Source organism: Diceros bicornis, chromosome 23 (assembly GCF_020826845.1).
Source record: "Diceros bicornis minor isolate mBicDic1 chromosome 23, mDicBic1.mat.cur, whole genome shotgun sequence".
NCBI classification, from domain to species: domain Eukaryota; kingdom Metazoa; phylum Chordata; class Mammalia; order Perissodactyla; family Rhinocerotidae; genus Diceros; species Diceros bicornis.
This window is the reverse complement of record NC_080762.1, coordinates 33,226,013-33,252,013: the sequence shown is the minus strand read 5'-3', so window position 1 is coordinate 33,252,013 and position 26,001 is coordinate 33,226,013. Positions and strand designations below refer to the sequence as shown.

At 33.9% G+C, this 26,001-nt stretch overlaps 1 protein-coding gene across 1 annotated transcript in view; it reads right to left on the bottom strand.

The window, feature by feature from the left end:
* Positions 1-26,001, bottom strand: part of ASCC3 (activating signal cointegrator 1 complex subunit 3) — a 336,770-nt gene that overhangs the window by 274,234 nt on the left and 36,535 nt on the right. The window contains exon 4 of the mRNA XM_058566571.1: positions 22,436-22,995. Coding sequence (XP_058422554.1) covers positions 22,436-22,995 — 560 coding nt within the window. The remainder of the gene's footprint in view (positions 1-22,435; positions 22,996-26,001) is intronic.

The following is a 26,001-nucleotide window of genomic DNA, read 5'->3' as shown; positions in this document are numbered from 1 at the left end:
TAACATTTGCCATTTTCATCCACATTGAGAGCAGGTGCAGTTCTCATTCAAGATTTGCACTACAAACTAATTTGGCACTGTGAGTGACTGTTTGCAAAGGTACAGCTGTCTGGATCACTGCTCTATGCACTGACACAAGTTCCAGAAGCTATCAAACTGAGAAAAAAGAGGAAGGGAAAAGTTAGCTGTGGGTACAGAAACAGACATCAACTATAGAGGTAAATAAAAAAAAAAAGAACCCAGCTCTCAAACAATAAAAAGGCAAGTCCACTATCCTGGCTATAAATTTAGGATACAAGATTTAGAGTAGACACAATAGGCATAGACAGGTAATATCCTTTCCCTGGCAGATGTTGTTAAAGCCATTATTATCTATTAAGGTACTTCTCAAAAGACAACGGTTCTTAGAATTCTTATTGTTACTATAAATCCTTTTTCTTATTAAATTATTAAAGTAGTTCTTCATTAAATTAAAATAACGAATGGAAACAGTCAAAAAATTAACCAACAGATTACGGTCCTGAGATGCCAAAAAAAATTATTTCAGAACACATACAAACTAACTAAAACAGCATTATGTACTTCCTCCTTGTTTTACAACACTTTTAACGTATAAATGTAGTTTGTGAATCTCTCAGGAAAGGTAATCCTCACTTTCCACTGTATTCTGAATTACATCATTTTCATTCCAATAGGAACAATGCTATATTCCCAACACAGTATCAAATGAATCACAGATATTACATCATCATAAAAGCAAAATATAAAGTAATGATAATCCTTTAAATAATATATCATGGAAAATTATACTAGAAATCCTATGAAAATTGGTTTAAAAAGAGAGATATAATGGGCCTAAATAATAACTATAAACATATTCTCAAACTGGAATGCAGAGATATGCTGAGCATTTATAAACCACAGAATAAACACGACAAACATACTCGGATTATGGATTTACTCAAAGATTTAGAGGCAAAACATTATTTCCAAGTAAAACACAATTCTGATCATGTTAATGTCCTGTTTGAACCCTACTTCTCAGGTTAGTCAAAAAAATGTTGAACAAATAAAGTATTTAATCACTAAAAAAGGCTTCAAAACAAAATTTCAACATGAACAAAAGGTATGTCAGTTCCATTCTTTTTCCATCTAATCAATATTAAAGAATTCATTAAAAGTCAAAAATAAGTCTATTTGGAGTTCCAAAAAGACCTCTTTCAAAAGAGACACCAACAATTTTCCATATCAAATAGTCAACGGGCATTCTGAAAAACAGCCAGCAATGCACAGTAGGCACAATATCTTGATGTCAGTGAGGTTTCCTTTGGATAACAGTATGTTTAGGTGTATTGTGGTAGTAATCTCAATATTGAGATCAGCCACTAAAGTTGTTCTTCAAGGCTTGGCCATGGTTCTGTCCTGTTCAAAGTTTTCTAAATGATATATAAACTAGAGGACATAGTAAATCAAATCTGTTAAAGTGTTAATATAGTGCATGATAGAATCAAGATTTTTAAATTTTCTAAATAGTCTGATATAATCCGGCCAGACCGAAGAAGTAACAGATGTAAATATAAAACTCCACAATTAGGTTTAAAAAAAACTCATGCATACTTGCACAAGATGGAGAAATTTGGTCTCACAAATAAATTCCTAAGGAAAATTCTGAAAGGTAGGCTCAATGTGAATAAAAAATGCAATGAAGGCTAGGAAAAAATTTAATGTCTTAATAGTAATATAACATCTCAAAAACCACATTTAGCATCTCAAAGGATACTACATTAATTGAACCACATTTAGAATGCTGAGTTCAATTCTCATCTTTACTTTTTCAGATGGTTACTATAAAAAATTAAAGCGTAGAACATGAAAAACAAAGTAAAAATAAGATATATCTATGCAAACTTTCTCAATAGCAGATCTATTATCATCCATTCTGTTTGAGGGATACTCATTCATAGATTTCCTAAAGATAAAGACAATGAATATTATTCTGGGGGCTGGCCTGGTGGCCTAGCAATTGAGTTCGCACACTCCACTCTGGCGGCCTGGGGTTCGCCAGTTCAGATCCTGGGTGCGGACCTACACACCGTTCATCAAGCCATGCTGAGGCAGCATCCCACACAGAAGAGCTACAACTCTACAACTATGCTACACAACTATGTACTGGGGCTTTAGAGAGAAAAAATGAAAGAAAAAAAAAAAAGGAGGAAGATTGGCAACAAATGTTAGCTCAGGGCCAATCTTCCCCAAAAAGGAAATTACATTAAAAAAAAAAGAATATTATTCTGGCCTCATCTTCCTTGATCTTCCTCCATGCATCATTCCACATTGCTAAATACTCCTTATCCTTCTAGAAACACGCTTTTCCTTTGATATCCTGGACACATTACTCTTCTGAAATGTGTCCTACCACTCTAGCTGCTACCTTCCTGTCTCCTCTTCAGGCTCACTTTGACTATTAAATGTCGGAACTCCGTAAGGCTAATCCTAGGCTGTCTCTTACTTTCACTCCATATTCTCTCCTTCCCTGTTCACAGGTGAGCCCTTAGCTTTCATTAGCACGCATATGCTTCAATTTATACATCCTTCCCAGAACTCTACTCTGAGCTCCACTTACCTAACTGCCCAGTCATCATCTCCACTTGGAGGTCTCAAGGCCTCTCACAATCTACATGTCCAAAACTATCTCATGGTGTTCTACCCTCTTCACTCTTTTCTAAGTGTTCTCTATTTCCATAAATGGCTTTGCCATCCTTCCAGTTACACAAGTCAAAGGCCTAAAATGCATCCTTAACACCTCCTTACTCCACCATACAAATCCCCACCCCTGTCATCCAATCCACTACCAAGTCCTCTTGATCTTTACTACTAAACAGATTTCCAAGTCTCTGCTTGTCTCTTTTAAGCTCCCAAACATTTACTGCCTACATCACCCAAAGGGCTTCCTAAATGGTTTTTGCACATCTATCCAAAACACATATCAATCCATTCTCCACATAGCAACCAGAGCGAATTTTATGAAATGCAGTTCTGATCAATGTATGCTACCTCCCCTCCGTCCCTTGCCAACAAACTCTGCAATCGTTCTCCATTGCTCCAAAGATGAAGTATTGAATTGAACTAAACATAGAACCAGAACCTCAAAACATCAGTGTTAAACTAAGATTCAAAAATACTGAAGTATATTAAATCACATTGCTCTGACTAGAAAGAATTTTAATACAATTAATAAAGTTAAATATTATTTTTAAAACAGCATCCTTCCGAATTTTCCATTTCTATGTATGTTTTATAATGAACATAAGGCATAATAGTGTATGTATATAATTTAAAATTAAATAACTACATTTATATCAAGGATGTATTATCGAAAATGGTTAGAAGGGAGGATCAAAAAAGTTTGGAAACTAATCATTCTGTTATAAAAGTTTTTGACAACATAACAGTTTTCTGACCTGGGTATGTCTTATAATCAACGTCTATACGTAATATACTATTTTTTCTAAAAATGTTATTAAACGAATGGTGTTTCTGAAAATTGTCAGTGCTTCACAGAATCCAAGAAAATACAGATTATGTATAATCCACTGATACCATCACTGATCATATTTTCAAAATTTCTATTGTGTAACTGCTTTCTAAGTCAGCAACCTAGTCATTACTTCATATTACCCCTTGTCAGTTAACTTAATACTTTACCAAATTTATGAATGCTGGTATTTCACAGCAGTTTAGAGTAGGAGGAGTCAATCAGGGCTCAAATCGTGAGCCTCCTGCTCACCAGCTTTAGGAGCTTAGCCATCCTCTCTGAGCCTCTATGTTCTCACTTGTATAGAGTACATACATACCCTTCAGAGAGCTGTGATGTGAACTAAATAATGTACGTAAATGTATTCAACACAGTGCCCTGCATGTAATAAGCAATTAACTTTAGGTGTTTAGTAGTATTAAAAAATCATTATCAAATAAAGAAGAAAAGTACACAAAATAATCTGTATCATGATAATAATGATAACAATACCTAACCTTTGTACACTACTTATGTCCTAGGCAATATATTACGTGTTTCACATACAAAGCACATATTTTCACGCTGTCTTGATCTGAAGAAATATTCAATGAATCTTTGCTAAACATATATAACACTGATGCATTTGTCATTTAAAAGCAATAAACCCCCCACTGGGGCCGGCCTGGTGGCGCAGTGGTTACGTGCACGCGTTCCGTTTTGGCGGCCCAGGGTTCGCAGGTTCAGATCCCGGGCACGCACCGCCACACCACTTGTCAAGCCATGCTGTGGCGGCGTCCCATATAAAGTAGAGGAAGATGGGCAAGGATGTTAGCCCCGGGCCAATCTTCCTCAGCAAAAAAAAAGAGGAGGATTGGCAACAGATGTTAGCTCAGGGCTGATCTTCCTCACAAAAAAAAAGCAATACACAATCACTTGTTGGGAAATAAATGAAGACATAACAAATATTAACAAAAATATCTGATATGCATGTTTACTTCAGCATTTTTTTCAAGGAAGTGTGCTCATGATGGTAATATGTGAATGAGTATATTCTAACTCCAATTTCTGCTGGTAAAATTATTCATGGTTCAATGGTGAAATTAAATACAATATCTCCTGGTGTTCTGTAAAAAGCAGCACTAGGTTTGAACCCACTGCTACAACTAAAACTTCAGTCATTGGTTAGATCACAGCTTCCTAGTTAACCGTCCTGCCGACCACCAGTATGTCTCCACTTCAATCTATTACATCCTATAACCAGATGAATCTTCCTTATAGTCAGCTTTCACATACACCTTCCGAAGCAACCACAATGTGGTCATCTAAGCTCAGTTTGCAAGGGGCCTTCAACGACATCTAAGCAAAGCTTCCAAAAAAGCAGTAATTACTGCCATGGGAGGGCAGAATAACAGGACAGTTGAGAACATGGGCGTGGAGTCAGAGAGAACTAAGTTCAGTTATCAATTCTGTCCATTCCTAGTTATATGACTATAACTCTCCTAAGTTAGGGCAACTTTCCTAAGCAATCTGAGCCACAGCTTTCTGGTGTCTGACAATAAGTGCTCAAAAAATACTTACTGCTATTACTCACAATTTTTTTCCTGGCTAATGAACATCCAGCACAACTCAGCCAGCAGGAAACTATCTTACAAGGCAACTCATGCCACTGCTAGAGAACACCAATCATCAAAAATTCCTTCCTTACGTTGAGTCCTATCAGTCCGTCTTTCACCCATCACTCTGGCTGTGTCCTCTGTGGTTACAGAGAACGATCTTAGTAACATTTCTACAAGACAGCCCTTCAAATATTTGAAGATAAGGCCAAGTAAAATGCTAGGCACACTTCACTCAAGTTCTTCCTTTTCCAGGTAAACATACATCAATTCCTTACTATTAGTCATATAACTTAGTTTCTAGATGATTCTTCATCTGGGTTCCTTTGGAAATGTATGTTTTACTGAGCTTCTTAAAAAAATGGCACCCAAAACTTAATATTTCATAATATTTCAAATTATATTTGACCAGGGCAGATCACAGAGATTGTAACAACTTTGGACTAGATGTTAAACTTTTCTGAACATAGCATAAGTTGGTAACAGCATCACACTGTTGGCTCAAACTGCATGTGCAGCCAAGTAAAAACATTTGGTTTTAGGTCTTTTCCACATGAATTCCTAGGAGGCCAAGATTTCCATGTCCTGTACCTTAATTTTTAAGCCCAGAATTTCAAATGGATCCCTTATAAAGTTCACTTTCTTCCTGTTTCTTCTTTTCAGTCTTTTGAGAGCTTTCTAAATCCAGATTCTGGCATCCATCATAGCAGTAAACACCATCAATGCTGAATCTGTTCTGAACAGTTTGATAACGCCTTCATGAAAATTATTGGTTGAAGTACTGAGAACAGGACAAAAGCAAAAAAGCGCAGGATAAAGAATGAAGACCTGACTCCAAACTGGCAATGAACCAATATTTAGAGTAAGGTTTTTCAATCAACTGTTAACTCTATCTAACTGCATTAATCACTGGCTGACATTTCTCTATCTTGTTTGTCTAATTGAGATACTTTCCTAATACTGTAGCCACTAGTCACATGAGGCTATTTATATTCTAAGTAATTACCATTAAACAAAATTTAAAATACAATTCCTCAGTCACATTAGCCACATTTCAAGAGATCAACAGCCACATGAGGCTAGTACTGGCCACCATGTTGGAGAACAAATAAAATATTTCAATCATCACAAAAAGACAGCACTAGTTTAGAAGATATTTTGATTCTACTGTAAAATTTTCTGCTGATATCTAGATAGAATATGTTTATATAGTGTAATTTATCTGTCTAGTTGTATCATGCTATCAAATTAGATTTGTTTTTTTAAAGTCTATAGTTTTACATTAGAGTTCATTCTTTGTGTTGTACATTCCACAGGTTTTGGCAAATGCAATGACTATAATGACATGTATCCATCATTGCAGTATCATAAAGAATAGATTCACTGACCTAAAAATGCCCCGTGCTCCACTAATTCATCCCTTTCTCCCTTCCCCCGAACTCCTGGCAACCACTGATCTTTTGATCAGTTGATCTTTATCTCCAGGGTTTTGCCTTTTCCAGAATGTCATACCGTTGAAATCACAATGATGAGGCTTATCAGATTGGGTTCTTTCCCTTAGCAATATTCATTTAGCATTCGTCCAAGTTTTTCATGGCTTGATAGCTCACTTCCTTTTATCACTGAATAACATTCCAATGTATGGATACAGCACGGCTTGTTTATCCATTCTCCTACCGAAGCATATCTTGATTGCTTCCAAGTTTTGGCAACTTTGTCTTTATTTTTTATTTCATTAAATTCTGCTCTTACATATATTACCATATCCATAAAAATATGCAAACAAATCCTACACAGAGAAAAGCTGAAAGAATACTACTAAACTATGTTTATTTTTATCTTTTCCAACTTTTCTATAATAATAAACATATATTAATCAGAAAATATTTTATTTTCAAATAATATAAACTAGATTCTAATGTCCCAATTTTTTTCACTTTTTTGTCTGCTAAGTACACAAAGCATCACTAACTTAATAAATAAAACAGGTTTTCACACATTTACCATATTTGGAATGAACACTAGAAATTATATAAACAAAAATATCTCATCATGTAGACAAATCAGCTGATAACTAATATTACAAGGACCAATGATTAGACAATTTAAACTTTATCTCCTCTATCAAATCTTATTTTCCAAATGAAAAATCTTTTTTATCAAACACAATTTGAGCACATGGGAATCATGCTGACATACAGCATTTTCTGAAAAATCTTATCACTGAAAAATTATTTTCGTATTAATAATTACAAAATTAATAACTGCTAATTACTTCATAATAGCAATAAATGTTTTAACAATTTAAGCATTTGAATTAATAAGGAAATTTGTTAGCCTAATATCTAACTGGAACTAGTTAAAGAGGGATGGAGACACAGCAAGCGCAGGGTATCCATTAAATTTTTTTCAAATAGAAGAGACATGGCATTTTGAACTAAGTCAGTTAGAAAAGGGAACAGCAGCTTACATGCAGAAATTAAAAATTTGCTTGAGCATTTACATGACCAGATTTATAAAATGGAGCAAATGGGTGAGGTATTACTTTTCAAGTAAGCTTATTTCTTTGTATATCAAAATAAAATGAGTATTTTTCACAGAAAGCAATCCCTGTAACTCCTCATATACACATTTAATATTTGTATGAGAATTATTTATTACGTTTCATGGTAGACTGGTAATATGCAAGCAATAATGTTTACCCTCTTTCTTTATTGGCACAGACAATAAAAATCACAGAATTTATCAGGTGACCTTTCTATCTGGGGGATTTGCAAGGTGCTAAACTCTCTACACAGAAATGCAATCGTCAGGAATATTGTATCACACATCACTTTTTCTAGGTATCGGCTGATATATAAAAGGCATAAGTAATTAAGTTATGAGAACCAGCGCTCACATAAAACTAGAGATAGGGTTAAAGTACCAAAATAAAGCAAGATACAAATAAGGCTTGACAATAATATAAGTAACAATGAGTTCCTGATTTGTGTTTTATTCCTCCAGAATCATCAAAATACTTATAAAGGCTATAGTTAAGTTTTTCTTATTAAAACAACATAACCATCATGATTAATTTTCCATTATCTTGAGCAAACTTAAGATTTCAATTTTAGCCCTAAGTAGGAAGAATAGTTGAGTTGGTCACTGATTGTGACAGTACAATTGGCATGTAAATTCCACATACTGAATTTAGTTATTCTACTATTTTCAAGTTTAGAATGTTTATAAATAGCTAAAACCTTATGTTTAAGGGTTTAAACATAACTTTATGTTAAACATAAATTGTTGTTTGTTACAATAAAAAATATGATCCTATAAAGATAATAAGTCATTTCTCATTTAAAAAAAAAACTATATTTTACTTTTAAACTTCTTATTAAACTTATCTTGAAGAAACCCCTTCCCTTTTATGCTTAAGATACGAAGGAGGATGCCTTTGAAAGAACAAGTATTAGCGATTAAGATGAAGAAGAAAAGATGGCACAAAATTCTTGCTTTAATGCACCTCCTATGGTAAAATAGAAAAAGAGAAAAACCTAAAAGACATTTCAAACTTAAAAACAAGACAAATATCTCCCTGCACCAGAAACTAAGCAAAGAAGGCAAAGCACTGCATAGGGCTAAAGTGATAAATTGGGCTCCAGTTCTGGACAGCAAGCCAGGAGTTTGGCTCCTGCACCATATAATGTGGGAACTAGAGTGAGGCTTAGCTGAAGCCAGGGCATGGGCATGGGGCTCCCCTGTTCATGAGAAGGGGCTGAAAAGAACTACTTCCAAAATGAGACTCGGGGCCACACTACAATAGGAATCTAAGACAGGGAGCAGGGGGAACATGGTGGGGAGAAGCTACAAATCACCATCAGCCTAAAAATTAAAATTCTAAAACATGTGAAGAAATCCTACACTAAAAATGATAGTCAACAAAATCAACAACAGAATATAAACTCACTCCAAAAGAAAGAAATATGGAACAATATGACAAAGTCTTTAAAATAAGTAATATTATGAAGCTCAAAGAGATAACAAAGCAGTTGCTTCCATTAAAATAATTTATGAAACAAAACAGGGCATATGGGAACACTATACTTTTTGTTCAATTTTTCTGTAAACTCAAAATTGCTTGGAAAAAAGTCTATTCATTAAAAAGAGATGGTATACAATTCAAGAAAACAAGAACTATAAAGCTATCAATCAAGGTGATTATTCTCTTACTGTAGATAAATTTTTGTAAAGTTGAAGGATTATCCACTTGTGGTTTAAACAAACACTACCTAGCAAGATGCCTTATATATAATATATATAAAAGGTACTTAACAAATCTTTGTGAAGAAAACAATAAGTAATGAAAAGAGGGAATTAATGATCAACATGGTGTTGTTTTCCATCAGCATTAGTCATCAGGTCATAAAATACACATGCCTTTTGGAATTTCTCATTGGGATCTATTTTATTTTTCATATATAATAAGTGTCCTTGAGGTCACTATATCTTTAGAGTATTTCAAATGTTATCATGATTATTATTGATAGCATATGAAAATAAGTAGTTGTAAACAGATTAAAAATTTTAAAGAAGAAACCCATTTCCATTGTGAAATAAATACATCTGTCATAACTGCGTGTAACTAGAAGGCTATCAGGCTTGTCCCAACCTCTTACATATCTAAAGATTGGAAAACTGCCAGAAGTCTTATCATTTAAAACGAATACATGCTATATGAATATAAGCTAAAACATATGTGGGGAAAAAAATACAGAGAAGGGCAGCAAAACCAAAAGCTGGTTCTCTGAAAACAAAAAATACTTTTCTAGCAAAAATGAGGAGAAACGTAGAGAAAAGGCACACAGAAAGGAAGAGGCAATATAGCTAAAAGCTAGTGTAATTTTTTTTTTAAGAGGACATAAACTTTATAGCAGAAAGCCTGAGTACTCATATGAAATGGCTAATTTCAAATAAATATACAATTATCAAACTTGATTTAAGAACAAACAGAAAATCTGAATAAACCGACAACTACTAGAAAATTTGAATTGGTAACCAAGGCCTGCCCTCCAAAAAGACACCAAGCTAGACAGTGTTAGAAGCATACTAATAACAAACTTTCATGAACGAGATCATCGCTTTCTTATAGAAAAGTTTTTAAAAACAGGAAAAGAAAGCCCCAGAAGTTTATTTTATGAAGCTGGAATAACTTCAGGTATTAAAACAAGATAATTTACAAATTCTCTACTCAGGCTGGGATTCTAAGCACAGTAGGAGGTTTGAAAAACCATATAATGCACCAGTGGCTATCCAATAAAGCCTCAAGGAAAAGAGGCATTCTGATTTTCATAAATTAAACTAAAGAAAATGCATGTATTTCCTTTTTTAATTACAGAGATAAGCATTTGTATCTATACCTTTACTGCATGTAATAAACTGCATATATTATAGACTATAGTAAGCATAGTATCCAAAAAAAATTATATTCAATTTAGAGAACGTCTTTCTTTGAGGTAAGAAGCAATTTTAGATTTGCATGTGAAGTGAAAAAGATGTGCATATGAAAAACTAAGAAGAAATAAAAGAAAATGTTAAAAGGTAACTCGGAAAAAAGTTTTGAATTAACAGTCCATGTGGGACTGAGCTTTAGAATAATTACATAAAGCACAGTATATTATTTATAACTTGTATTACTTATAACTATATTATTTACATTATAAATTATTCTTAGCTTGGTCTGTGGCATAAAAATTATTAAATATTCATATATTCCAAAATAAAATCTCAAATAACATAAGAAAATGACTATGAAAATTAGGGCAGAATTTATTCAGGATTTATTCTCTCAAGAAAAATGTGCTACACAAATTGTTGTTCCATCGCAGAGAATTAGATAGATTATATTTTCAGAATAACCAATGCTCATTATTTACAGGTACTTAATCTAACACAATAATTCAACAAAGCTAAAACCAAGGTCACTTACAACTTAATTAAAACTACTTGGAAAGTGAACATTATTTATTCCTCACCTTCTATAATTAATTAGATGTGTAGTAAGTAAGGTTAAAGCTAGGTACCACTGTATATTTAAGTGCTTACTTTACATTTTCATGCACACAACAAATTGATAGCTTCCTTGATTCTTAGAAAGAAAATATGCTGATTTTAATTGCTTTAAAGAAAACAAATCTACAGCCATCATATGTGTGTGTGTACATGTATAAAGCTGAACAAAATTAATGTATTAAATTTTAAACATTTAAATAAATGCTTACAGCAATTTCTAAATCTAATAATCATTTCTTATTTATGCTTACAAGCTGACAATGAAAACATTATCCAAAATGTTTTTTATTCACCTCAAATACTATCAAAACTAGAAATTTATCCTTTATTTTACTAATAAAATGTATTTATTTTTTTCTTTCCCATATCAATATATTACAGATATCTCTCAATATATAAAATTGATGTACTCCTCCAACTTAGTCATAACAACATTCATCACATCAAACACAATTTTCCTGCCCATTCCCCTTTTAAATATATTTATGAAAGTTCTAAGAGGAGATTCAAGAAAGCAAGATACAGGGAGTGGATTGATTAAGCTGTTGGATTACCTTTCTGTCTCTCAAAACCTAAGAGTACTTGACACACAGTAGAGAATGAAAGAATGAACGAACAGTGTTAAACAGAGAAGAAGAGGACAAAAAGTATGAAATTTGGCAAAACATCTTACTCCTTGAGCAATTATTCCAACTAAGAGCAAAACAGCCTGGAATCCGTTATTGCCAGAAATTGGAAACAGCAAGGATTTTTAAGTTATCATTGTGAGTTTAAGTTAACATATTAAAAATTTATTTCCCACCCTATCTATAACAAAATGATATATAATCTCAAAAACTCTTGGGGTTGAAAGCTATCTTAAAAGACATCAAAATCCCACTCTCTACAAATTTCAACAGAGTGATCATTCAGCATACACATCTATATCTCCAATAAAAGATCTCATTACTCACCAAAAGAACTCATAATATCTAAAAGACTCTGAAAATTAAAAAGATTTCCCTGCGCTGAGATCTGTCCTCATGTACTTTCTACCCAGATGTCCTAGTTATAACTCTTGGGCCATCCTTTTTCCATATACAGCTCTTCAAATATGCCCATCCTCCTATCCCACCATAGCTTTCCCCTGAAAAGCACAACCAATTGCAGTTTTTTCAAGTATTCATCATAAGACATTATTTCCATTTCCTTCACCAACCTGATTACTTTCCTCTATATACCTTCAAAAGGATTATATCTCCCTTAAAGTGTGGTGGCCAGGTGCAGCCTGAAGAACACAAAAACGAACTGAATTATCATTGCCCATATACTACTGTACTTTTTTAATAATATAATTTTGCTGTTTGCTAGCTAAATAACACTATTTACAATAGCCAATACATTTCTATTAGGCACTATTCTAAGTGCTTCACGTGCTTCATATCATATTATATCACATCATATCTTCACAGCCAACCTATATGGTAAGCCTGTCCACTTCCTCCACATAACAAGTAAGAAAACTACAGCTTAGAGAAGTGACTTGGCCAAGGTCAGTTTATCCTAGCAGAGCTAGGACTTATACATGTGCCTAACCTCAAAGTTCATACTTTTAACCACTTGAATCTGCAGTTCCCATGGCTGACTCACACTGGATTTATTTTTTACAAATACAGCTACTAAACCAGATCTTCCTATCTGAAATTAACAGTATTCCTGGTTACAAGTATATGAACCTAAATTTATCTACTTTATCATCTCATATTCAGCCCATCATTCTAATAATCTGAGCCACAAAGGGGGGAAAAAAGCAACAACCAAGATAAATTAAAAATATGGCTAGTGCTTTCCCAAAACAGATTATAAGCTTAAGAGACCTGCTACAGCAGGTGAAAAACTTCAACTATCTTGACCTTTCCTAAATGTTACATTCAGCTAAGAGTACAATAAATAATTCTTGAGTTTTCCTCATGAAAATTTCATCCCTTATAAAGCAAAAGTAGGAATGAATAATCTAAAATGGTAGACAATGTAGAAGTAACAAGAACCTTGGGAGAAGATAGCTATATCACTTTAGAGTACGCAATATGGACATATTCAGATATCCACCCACAAATTAAACACAGAGAAAAGATATATCTGATCCAAATAACATTCTACCCAAAACCAGTAATACTAAAAGGGAAACATTTTCAAAAAAGATGGGATGTTCAACCATGTCTTGGGGATTGCCTTTCTAAGCACAACACCAAAGGAAGATTCCTAAATGAAAAGATGGATAGACTTGCCTACCTAAATACTTAAAACATCTGCAAAAATTTTTAAAATATCATTATAAATTCTCTTCTAAATAAAAAAATAACTTCATCAAATGAAAAATTGGCAATTCTCATAAGAAAATAGTAAGTGGCCAACAAACACGGAAAAAAATGTTTAACCTAGTAGTAATAAAATATATAATTAAAAGAGATACCATTTTTCCTCTACTAAAGAGGTAAATTTTTTTTTTAAGCACAATATATAGGACTGGCAAGAATGTAAATACAGGGACACTCTTATACATTACAGGTAGAAATGTACACTGGTAGATTCCTTTCAGGAAAGTATTTTGTCAGTACTTTTGGATGCAAAATCTTCACTGATAGGAATATATTCCAGGGAAAAATATGTATGAGCAAATATTTAGCATGAGAGTCTTTGTTGCAATGTTATTTATAATAGGGAAAAGCTAGATATAACTTAAATCTTCAATAGCAGAATATTCACTTAATACTGTAAATCTTCAATAGCAGAATATTCACTTAATTACTAAATGTAATACTCTGCAGCCATTAAAAATTATTATACAATAGAATATTTTCATAAAAACATGCATAGAAGTGTTAAGTAACAAGAAGCAGGTTCAAAATTACATATACTGTATGACCCATTTTTTAAAGTATTTACATTTAAATATATATATACTCCAAAATATGTGCAGTGGCTATGGCTAGATAGTAGTGAGATTATAGATGACCTAGTTCCTGCATTTTGTGTGTGTGTTCTAAATTTTCTATAAGGATACATTTTTTTAAATAAGAAAAAGTTATGTAACAAATGAGTGGTATTAAAAAATGAAATGGCATGAAAAACCGAAATTTCTGCCACGATCCTGAAAAAAATATGAGAAAAAAATTGATTGAATTCTAATACAACACTACAGCTACACAGTAAAACTATGGCTACACAGAAAAAATTAAAGGAACATGAGAAAATATGGTAACAAAATCACAATCCAAACAAATATTTACACACACATGTCTTTAAAACCTATAATAGTAGTGTCTATAAGGTTAAATATCTAAAAAAAGCCTAGGCACATATAAATGAGAGAAATAAAAACAGCTCTTTTATCAATGTTTGAAGCAAGGAAATAAAACCAGGACATGTTCTTTCCTTGGAAAAGATGGGAAAAGCAGTCTATTATCACTTTGCTTGCATTTTCTCCTATAGAGAATATTAGCTTAAAACAGGAAAGAGCAGAACAAATACAATAAACACTGAATGCCACCTATGGTAAGGGAGAAAGTAGTAAGGAATCTCCTAGCCTCTTCAAACAGGTTCAGGTATTGAGACCCCGATGCATCATATCCCAAGGTTCAGGAACCGCTTACAGATTTGACCTCAGAATCACTGCTATCTCTGAGAAATAATGAAGAGAAACAGAGGTGCCAGATGAAGGCAAAATTCCCCAATTTAAAAAAGGAAAAAAGAAACAATAAAAATGATGGATTGTGAAAACTACTTAACTATAAGTTTAACATCAACACACGGCAATGTAATGAAACAAAGAACAGGATTCACCAAGTAGAAGTCAGGACAAAATAGTCTTAATTCTTTTTCCTATGAGATTATTAGGTTAGTTGTTAGCTTGGCAAAGCAACTGAAAGTTTGATATCTTTGAAAACGAGAGGAAAAGCGTTCTACATGTCACTACCATTACATCTATGGAGCACTGAATAACTGTATCCAAATTGTGTTGATAATGGATTAATGTCAACATAGAGGAAAACTGAAGGAGTTTTACACTTAAAAGAAAAGGACTAAGGAAGAGAAAATATAACTGCCCTCATATGTCTAAAACACAGTCATATAAAACAATAGATGTCTACGACTTTGTGTCCCCCTGTACAGATACAGGAGTAAATGTCAGACATGGTAGGAGTGGTATCAGTTGAGCAAAATAAAAACAAGATACAAGAGAACTACTCAAAGGGATAAGATACCTTTTGAAAAAATGAAACTCTTCATTAAAGTAGACCTCATTATACGTCTAGATTTGGATAGAATGCTAGAAATACAAATACTACATGGGGTGGGGAAATTCTATGATTCTAAACATTTTCCAAGTCTTAAAGTATAATTTTATCCAATGGCAGCTCTCTATTCAGACTTGGAGGATGAGGAGGGGCTCTTCTGATTATTTGGTAGAAAGACTACAGAAAAAGTAACACAGTACACCTGAAACTAATATAATGCTGTATGTCAATTATATCTCAATTAAAAAAAAAAACTAAGAAACAGTGAGGGGGAAAAAAAAGGTAACACATATTTGGTCCTCATAGCCGAAGAGACTATTTTAATTCCAATCTGGCTGATGTTGGTGTCCTCCTTACTGTTCAGCAATGCTAAGACTGCCAAAAAGAATGTATGGCACCTTTTCACAAAGCACTACTGTTAATCATTCAGCACAGTACTTTAAATACCCGATTCTAGGTACCAAAAACATCACTATACCCTCCTTGTCAAACTGTAATATACACATTAAATCAGTGGTTCTCAAAGTGTGGTCTAGAATCTCCAAGATCCTTTCAAGAGGTCCATGAGGTCACAATTATTTTCATAATAATACTAAAATAGTATTTGGCTCTTTCATTCTCATCCTCCCACGAGTATAAAGTGAGTAGAGTTTTGTAGAGGCTACATAATGTGTGATATCAAAACAGACTGAATGCAGAAGCACATATAGGAATCTAGCTGTCTTCTATTAAACTAGACACTAAAATGATTTGAAAAACGTAATACAATGCCACTCTCCACTATATTATTCTTTTATTTTGGAAAAGTTATTTTTCATAAAAAATGTTACATATTTTAACGTAATAGATTTGGTATTATTTTAAGTGATTTAATAAACACTTATTAAAACACTAAAACACTTATTAAATGATTTAATATATTAAAAATTTTTGTTCTAATTCCTAACACAATAAATATCAATAGAACATACTGATGAACAACATAAAGAAAAGCTCTATGAGGTCCTCAGTAATTTTTAAGAGTGTAAAGGAGTTTCAAGAACAAAAAGTTTGAGAACCACTGTATTATACAATCCTAATTTCTACATCAAAATTTCAAAGAATGCTGGAATCATCTATGATGCACGTAAGCACTAAAAATATATAGTCTTCCCTCAGAAGACAATCTAATCAAATAACTCCTACTTCTTAGAACCAGGCACGTATCTAGAACAGGGTTAGGTTCAGAAATGAACTTCATGGGTCATGTAACACCATCTGCATAGAGTCAAGAGATAATGCTAACAGCAAATGTCAAATCACAAATGGTACAAAGAATGAGCCCCATCTGCACAAAAGCAAACTATGACCGTACAAATACAACTGAAAATTCACTTTTTCTAAGAACTGATTACACAATAACTCCACCAACATTTACATCAGCATTAATAATCTGCAAACAGCATTTAATATTGAAATAATACCAAGAGATATATATACTCCGATACGTCTCCGATATATCTCCAATATTCTCAAGTGTTTTTTTATTAACACCTTTTCTATTTTACCAAAGGCTATTAAAATCAGAACTTACTTCAAAAACTGAATTCAAAAGATTTTCTTTACAATACTGAGAATTAAAAAAAGCAAAACAGAAAAGTAGTAAAAATAATAATTCTCTGAATTAAGACCTAGACTTTAAGCATTTTACTATTTGAAACATCTATATATAACAGGCATAGATAAAAATTTATTTACTGATCTATAAGGTATACACTCTATTTGATATGTGCAAATACATGATGCTCACTAATGTGGAAGGTAAGAAACTAACATTTGAGAGCCTCCAGTTTGTGAAACATCACACTAAATACTTCCTCAATATTACCTCACGCATCCTTGCAGCAACATTGTGAAGCAAATATTTTACAAATTAGGGAACTGAGATTCACAAGGCTTGGTAATTTGCCCACATTCAACAACAGGTAAGTGGAGAGAGATAGAATTTGACCTGGGTTTATAAAAAAGAAATTTCTTCAAAGAGTCTTGCCCGTTAATGCCATTCTCTTCAAAAACTCTGATGGTAACTGGAAAGGAACAGTAGGCCTATGCTGAGAAAAAAGTCCCAGAATTTCTAACAATGTCTTGCTTTATGACTTTAGGAAACAACTGGGCCTCTGTTTTTTTCCTCTTTATACAGAGGATACCACCCCTACCTTGCAGGACTGCGAAGAAACTGGTTATGTCAAGGGACTCACACATACTAGGGCCCACACATACTAGGGACTCAACACATGGTAGTTTTGCTGTTACTAACACTTCTGCTTTCTAGGGGGAAAGTTTCTGTTGAAAGTTCATTAACAATATGATCCCAATAGGAAAAAACCTACTGCTATAATTCTGGTTATGGAACGGCAGCAGCAGGAAGATGTCTGTACCAATAATAGATGGGTCCTGATTAAGAATACAAGATGGAACGGTCAAGTCTTATTTGCTTCTGGGGGTTAAAATGTACTAACTTTAATAAATATTTTTAAAAATAAATAAATCTCAAGAGTATAAAGAATTTTAAAAATTCTCTAGTCCAATCAAATTCTAAAGCTTAACCATGACTATAGCCTTAGCAGAAAAATTACAAGGAGTCAAAAGATAAAAGAAGAAAAGTCCTTAAAAGAGAGTAACTTAGAGGTGCGAGATAGGGAAGAAAAAGAAGACAGTACTGGAAAACCTACGAAGTGGGCTGTTTTATTAATTCAACATCCACAAGAACATAGAAATACTTTAAATGTAACTACAGTCATGCATCGCTTAATGACAGGGATACGTTCCGAGAAATGCGTCATTAGACCATTTCATCATTGTGGGAACATCAGAGTATACTTAAACAAACCTAGATAGTATAGCCTACTACAAACCTAGGCTATATGGTACTAATCTTATGGGACCACCATCGTATATATGGTCCATCATTGACTGAAACGTTGTTATATAGCACATGACTGTAATTCCCTGCAGAAATATTAAAATTCATCTTTAACAGGGTCTCAAGGTTTCATCCTTTCTCTTATTTCAGCCAATTCCTTCTTTGGAATTCCCCAAAAAGGAAAGGCATGGTTTCAGAGCAAATGCCAAAGACACCTCAACATATTTAAAACGCTTGATGAGGGCTGGCCTGGTGGTGTAGCGGTTAAGGGCGCACACTCCGCTTTGACGGTCTGCGGTTCAGATCCCAGGTGCGTACCAAGGCACCACTTGTCAAGCCGTGCTATGGTAGAGTCCCATATAAAGTGGAGGAAGATGGGCAGGGATGTTAGCCCAGGGCCAGTCTTCCTCAGTTAAAAAGAGGAGGATTGGCGACAGATGTTAGCTCAGGGCTAATCTTCCTCACCGAAAAAAAAAAAAGCTTGATGGAAAAAAAAAAAAAAGCTTGATGTTTCAAAGCACCAAATAAATACAGGAAAATGTACAGATCTACTTCTTGGCAAAAAAAGTACACACCAGAGTCAGAATGTCTGAATTTAAATCCGAGATCTGCTACTTATTCTGTAACCTTGGGCAAATTTCCCAACATCTCTATAAAATAAATACCTACCTCGAGTGAGCATTTCCTTAAAGTACCAGCAAAGCAGAAATACTAAAAAATGAGAAAAAGTTTTTTAAAAAAATTTGATGTTTGACATCAACTTCACCACACGGTAAAAATGAAATTTTACTAGACTTTCTTATGGCTGCTTTAGTATGCTTTTTTTTTTTTAAATCACTAATGGGAAAAGAGGAGAAGTGCCTCGGAGTATAACCTTTTCAGGGCTTGGGGTTTCTCATGGTTTTTAACCCAGCACTGCCTACCTCAAAGCACTGCTGTAAGGATTAAAGGAAGTGATGCACGTAAAGCACTTAACATAATGCCTTACATGTCATACGGGAGGCACTCAAATGTAGCCATCATTACTAATGTCATTAGGATTATTTCTCTCCATGTTTCAGACTAGAACCTCTTTTGCACCATCTTTGTGGTAAATGTCATCACAGGCATACACTTTTTATTATCACGCTTCTGACAGTAGCTCAGTAGTAGTTCAACAATAACACGAAGGTCTTTGGAAAAAAAGACTTTAAATAGCCAGCCTTTAAAAACAGCTTTACCATCAGTCATTAGGTCACTAAACTAAACTCAGAACTGGGAAATATGTTGAGCAAAAATACCTTCAGCACAGACGTAGCTTTTAGTATACTTCTTTTAAGTTATATGTAGAAATACGTTCCTATGGTTCTGCTAAATCTCTGGAGCAACAGCACACAGTGTGGTTATTTAAATATTCCTAGTCCATAGAGTCAATCACAAGCTCAATAAGAAATGGAAAGTAACTATGCTATTACATAAACTGATTACTCTTTTAGTTATACTCTTTCCAAGCTTAAGTGAGAGATTTAAAAGTAAATAGACAACACATAAAGTATAACACACCCTACAGTGAAAATAACAGTGGTCAAGAGTGATTGTGCTGAAACGACATTTTTCTATTGAAGCATTACTTCAAAATTATACAGAAAATTTGCTATAACAATACAATTGCACAGAAAGAGATCTAATATATAAAAGTATGAATAGTCTATGCTGTAGAACAAAAAATTATTAAAAGGATTGTTTATTTTCATTCACAGAAAGAAAAACCAAAACACAGGGAACGAATCACTTAAAGCTCTACTACTCAAGCTCTTGGCAGAATGCAAAATATTCACTTACATGTTAAACTGTCCAGTAAGCCCTGGTTGCAAAATCACTGAACCAGACCGCACAGCATGTATCTACATGTTTTAGAGTGGCTTATAATACACCTTAATGAGGTGTACAAGGCCTTACCTTACTTTGCCTTACCTATCTGCCCACCCTTGTCTCTCACCACACCCTCTCTGTATCCTGCACCCTCAACTGTACAGATTGCAACTCTCTAAACACACCAGGTTCTTTCTCACACCTAAATATGCTCCCTACCTTTCTGGCCCACTTAAAGAAGTTAGATCTAGTCATATTTGAAGACTTGGCTCAAGCTTAACCTCCTCCATGAAAACTTTTCCTACTATACTAACCCCTCTACAGAATCTATGATTGGTTCTCTAGTGCTCTCATTTTCTTTGTATATACTATCATAATACCCATGGTATTTGGGTACACTTACTTATTGCTATGTCTCCTCCTACTAAACAATTAATTCCCTGAGAGCAAGGCTTCTATCTTATTCATTCTTTTATGTCCAGTAACCAGCAATGTACCCAGTACGTAGTAAGTAAACAATAAATATATGATAAACGGATGGATGCATGAATTCAGTTTGACCTTGCAATGAGGTGGATTATGAAAAAATCTTGAGAACTAGAAAACATTCTCCTTCCAACAATCAGATTCAGTTACACACATAAAAATTGTGGCAAGGAACTAAGAAACACAAACCTCACTCTAGATATTCAGAAGTAAAAACAGTAGTTTTACGGCTCACTCAGAAAATAAAATTTCCATTAGTTCGACATTTATAAGTTTCAGTTTACTATAATCATAATAGGGAAATTGCTATGTATTCAATTATAACATGCAAATATCAGCAAATTGTTCTTTATAAATTATAAATTTGTTATAAATTTTTTAAACAATATTATTATTTTCAGAATGTTAGAGAAAATCCATTTATGAATGTGGATGATATCCGACATAAATTAAACCAAGTGTAAAACATTCAAGGTAAATGAGACTGATCACAGAATTAACAATATACCTTACTTACAAACTAAAGCCAATCAGCATAATACCCAACACTACCATGGGTTTAGTCCTCCAATACCTATTTAGCAAATTCCCTAAATAAATTTTTCTCTGAAAAAAATAACTAGTATTTTTTTCTGTATTCCTGACTTATACTCCATGTCATTTAAAAATTCTTAATTCCAATAATAACAACAAAAATAACCACAGATACCATGCAGTAAGTATTTAGCAAATGCTACTTACCATTGCACATATGCTATCTCATTTAAGCCTTATAGCAATCCTGCAATCTTCGTATTCATATCCCCCTGGGATGGTCCAACAAAACAGCCTCTGGGAGATTCAATTATCTAAGGTCTCAATTTCAGTAAGTAGAAAGGAAAAACTGCCTGATTTCAAAGCCTCTGCCCTTTCTACAACAGTATGCTACCTCTCTTAATCCTTTATCAAACGTTACTCATTCAATTTATCCAGTATTAAAATTGGGTTGACATTATTTTAAATTTATACCAGGAAATAAATATGAGTATTGAGAGCAAAACTAAACCCTTCAAGATAAACTTTTCATGTGACAGTAAGAGTAATTCACCATTTTGAATGGTGAATCGGGGCATAGAAAGGAAAGAAAATAATGTTTTCCTTTGTGTGATATAAAAAACTTATAAAGACAATTCTTTATCGAACAATATAAGAGTCTAATTATTTCCAGATCAGAGTGTTTTTCAAAGCTTTATCTTTCAAACATAGAAACTACTCAAAAATATTTTTCCAAATCAGTAAGTCACTTAATATATGGGTAAAATTTCTAATATTTTGAAGTTTATTATATTGTCCTCAAAGAACTCTTAGAAATATAAAATGCTGTACAAATGTCAACAGTGATTACTAGAGTAACCATATAATTTTTCATTCAAGCCTATACACTTTTTGGAGAAGGGGCACTACTAATTATTACAATGTAACAACAGAATTAACCAGGACTGTCCCAGTAACCAAGACATGTAGACACCTTAACTATTGCCCTCTGACTCTTCTGCTATTCATTACATTCCGGGTCCTCCTACAACTACCTAGCGGACAGATATACATGCCTTCTGTGTAAAACCATTTGGCTACATATTTGACTACTGTAGTACAATATTAAAGAAGTACTTTCTTTGCTAACCACCCCTGTTTAAAAGGCTATTTCATTAAGATAGTTCACATTAATATAAAACTTCAATAACTTCAACTATACCTCATTCTGAAGTTCATCACCACTTTTAACAGAAGCAAGCATATCATATAAAGTACAGCAAAGATCTTCTATTCTTGTTGCTTCAGCCATTTCATTTAGAGTTGCATTTAAGTACTTCTCAACTTCACACCACAAAAGAGAGTCGTTTGTTTTTTCCACAGGCTTGAGCCCTGGGGTAGAATGTTCCTCAAAATGTTCATTCATAAACTTCTTGTAATCTAGGCTTATAGTTTTCTGGGCTTCACCATTTATTGGCAGTTCGTCAAAGTAGTCCAAATCATGCATGTCAAATGAAAATGCTAAATTTTTACCAAATAAAACTCTATCACCATTTTCCTCTTTTGTCATCTGGACAAGAGCAGTAAGACTGTCTTGATGAAAATGAGAAGTAATTCGATTAGTAGCATTACAAGCTGCAGTGGCAGATGATGATGGGAAGGGACCAAACATCTGCTTGATAGCCTTTGTCTCCCTGTGACCAACACAGTCCTTCAAGTGAAATGTCTGGAAGAGAAACGCAGCCGCACTTTCAATCACTTCTTTCCCATTATCCATTCCAACTATGCAAAGACAAAAGAAACAATATTAGCTCAAAGGAATCATGGTTCAAGTTACCATTTCCAAAAAAACTACCACCAACATTCTTTTGAGTAAATCCAAAAGTGAAAACATACTGATAAAGTTAACCAATTTAGAAGCAGAAAAATCCCTTTAAGTCCATTCCACATTCCCAAAGAACTATATTAGATAAATAAACCATTATCAATAATTATTCTATATCTAAGTACAGAAACTACTTAATAACAACCCTTTATCTCTTTCTAAAAACAATCTGAGGCATTAGCTAAAACTTATTTAAAACCAAATTTTAAAAACTAATTTGATGAGATAGTTAAACCAAAATAAGGTGCACCAAAAAAAATCTCCATAGACTTTAGAGCTGGAAGGAAACCTCAGAAATCTATAATTTTCTTTCCAATTTGTACGGTAAATCTGAGATGGCAAAAAACAGATTTATATAGTTTTCATTCAAAAACACTTAATAGCATCAAGGATGAACGTAAATAGAATCTTTTAAAATAAACTTAGCCATATTATAAAACATAAAAGAAATCTGCTAATTAAGAGACCAGAAGTAAATTCCTTACCAGAGTAAGAGGAAGTAAAGGATCAGTCCCTAATTTCTTTAAGGCATTAATTTCTCATATTTGATTTTCTCCAATAAAAGAAGAAAAAAACCTGTACTTGTGTCACAGAAGTCAAAGAACATTCTTAGAGCAGAAAAAAAGGAATTTCAATCTTCAGAAGGTTCCAAAAGTCAATGTGACTTACCTAAAGTAATACTGGTAAAGTTAGTAATATAATTAACACTAGTATTTTCCTGAAACCATGGTCCCAATCCTATCATTAGTCACAAATCTTGAACAGCTTAGTATAGCTCAGTAATTCAATCCAAACTCCTATACTTTGTTTTCCCATCCTTTTTTTCCAGCCTTACTAGCTGTTATACATTTCCTGCTCCAGCTAACAAGAATTTCTCAACATCCAAAAACCAGGTCCTGTCCTATTCTATGCCTATTTCCACGCCTTTATTTAACCTTCCCCTAGGCTTCTGATTGTTCAAATCCTACTCATGTTTCAGAATCCAGCTCAACCGCATCTTCAAGATGAGTACAATATTGTGTACATTGTTGTATTCCCTCACTGTACCTAGCCCAAAAGAGGTGCGCTAACAGAGATTTGTTGAATTAAACTGAACCCAGGCCTCAATGACACCAGACTAGTGTTTTTATACTATACTACATTGCCTCAGTAACTTTTTATTGTATATGATGCTTACACACGTGTGTAGAAAATTAACAGTTTATATGAGTGAAGATAATTTTACAACGTATGTCTTATTTCCAATTTCTTCAAGGATGAAGTCTACTTTTATGATTAAAATACAAAACACCATCTGACAAAATTATTCTTTTAGTATTTAGGAAAATGTGTGTCAAAATCTATAAATTAAATAATGCTTTTAAATTAATTAACTGAATAGCATTCATGTACATTTTACTTATTCAGTCTATACATGATGCTTGGAGAACTTAGGTTTTGGATAACTTAGGGACTGGGATAATTCTACAGATACGTCAACAGGGTTGGGAGTACTAAAATCTGAGTAAAAATGGACTTCACATTTACAAACTCATTCTGTATCTAACATCGTAAATATGTATTCTTTTGTAAAGACATTATCATATTGCATCTTGGGATTTTTCTTAAACAACTTGCTAATAACTTTCACGTTAAATTATCTCAATTCTTCCTAACAAAATTATCTCCATCTTGTAGACGCTAAAACGGAGCCTCAGAGCTAAATAATCTGGGAGAGATCAAACAACTATTTAGTTATTAAACAAGATTCAAAGCAGATTACAAAAACTCCTAAAGTTCTTTTCACTACACCACACTGATCTACTATAAATTCCTAGAAAGTAGATTCATCTCTAATTTTCATTTACTAAATGAATAAACAAATAATAAGTCACCCTAGGAAATAAAGTCACAAGTGGGAGAATAATCTTAATTACCAAAAGTGGAATTAACTTAAATAACCATTAGGTCACTGGTTAAATTATGTAACAGTCATATATGGCATTCATTAAATATAATGCAGTGGTGTATCCACATATCTTGCCATAAAATAACCTCTACAATACAGTCAGTAGGAGAAAAAGTAAGTTATAAGTCCACTTTTGAAGAAAAATAACTGCAGACTCATAGAAACATCTATAAAGATCAAAACCAATTTTTTCAGGGTTTCCAATTTTAAATGAACATTGACTTACATCCATAAATTTCAAAAATAACATACAAATACTTCAAAAATTTTTAAGCTTAGGTGGATAGCAGTGCTTCATAAATGTTAATACCCTTGCCTAATTACTAACACTCCTTCTGCACAACTCACTCCACCAAAGCTTTGAGTTGGGCTGCTAAAAATGGACAGGTGTTCACACCACAAAGCCATTTCTCAAAAGTGAATCTCTATACCGCGCTACTCGGGAGTCTGGGAATTCCAATTTTTGCGAAGCACTAGCAAACAGAATTTGTTGTCACTGTTGGCTATCCAACAAAGAGAGGGGCTACTGCATTCTGAAAACAACGAACTTCCCTGGGATGCTGTAACTCGCGATGATGCCTGTCACTCGTGCCGCTTTCCGGCAACCACACACGTGTCCCCCAGCCCTAGCCGAGGCACGCGTTCCAGCGCACCGGCCGCGCGTGATGACGTAGTCGCCACAGGGGACGACTGGCTGTTAGCAGACCACCCGGAGGAGAAGGCAGCTCAGGACTGGAGCAGATAACTGCAGCCCCAGGCAGGGCAGTGACAAAGGAGCCACCCTAATTTGCTAGTATGGCCACCCATGAAGCCAGCACTCAGATCTTTTGGTGACTGAAATATATGAGTGGTGTTTGTAATACAGAGAGAAAACATCTTAAAAGAATGAAGGAAATCAGATGTGTGACTTCTCAAAGCTCTCGCAGGCCTTAGCACCCCTCAACAAAAATGGAAT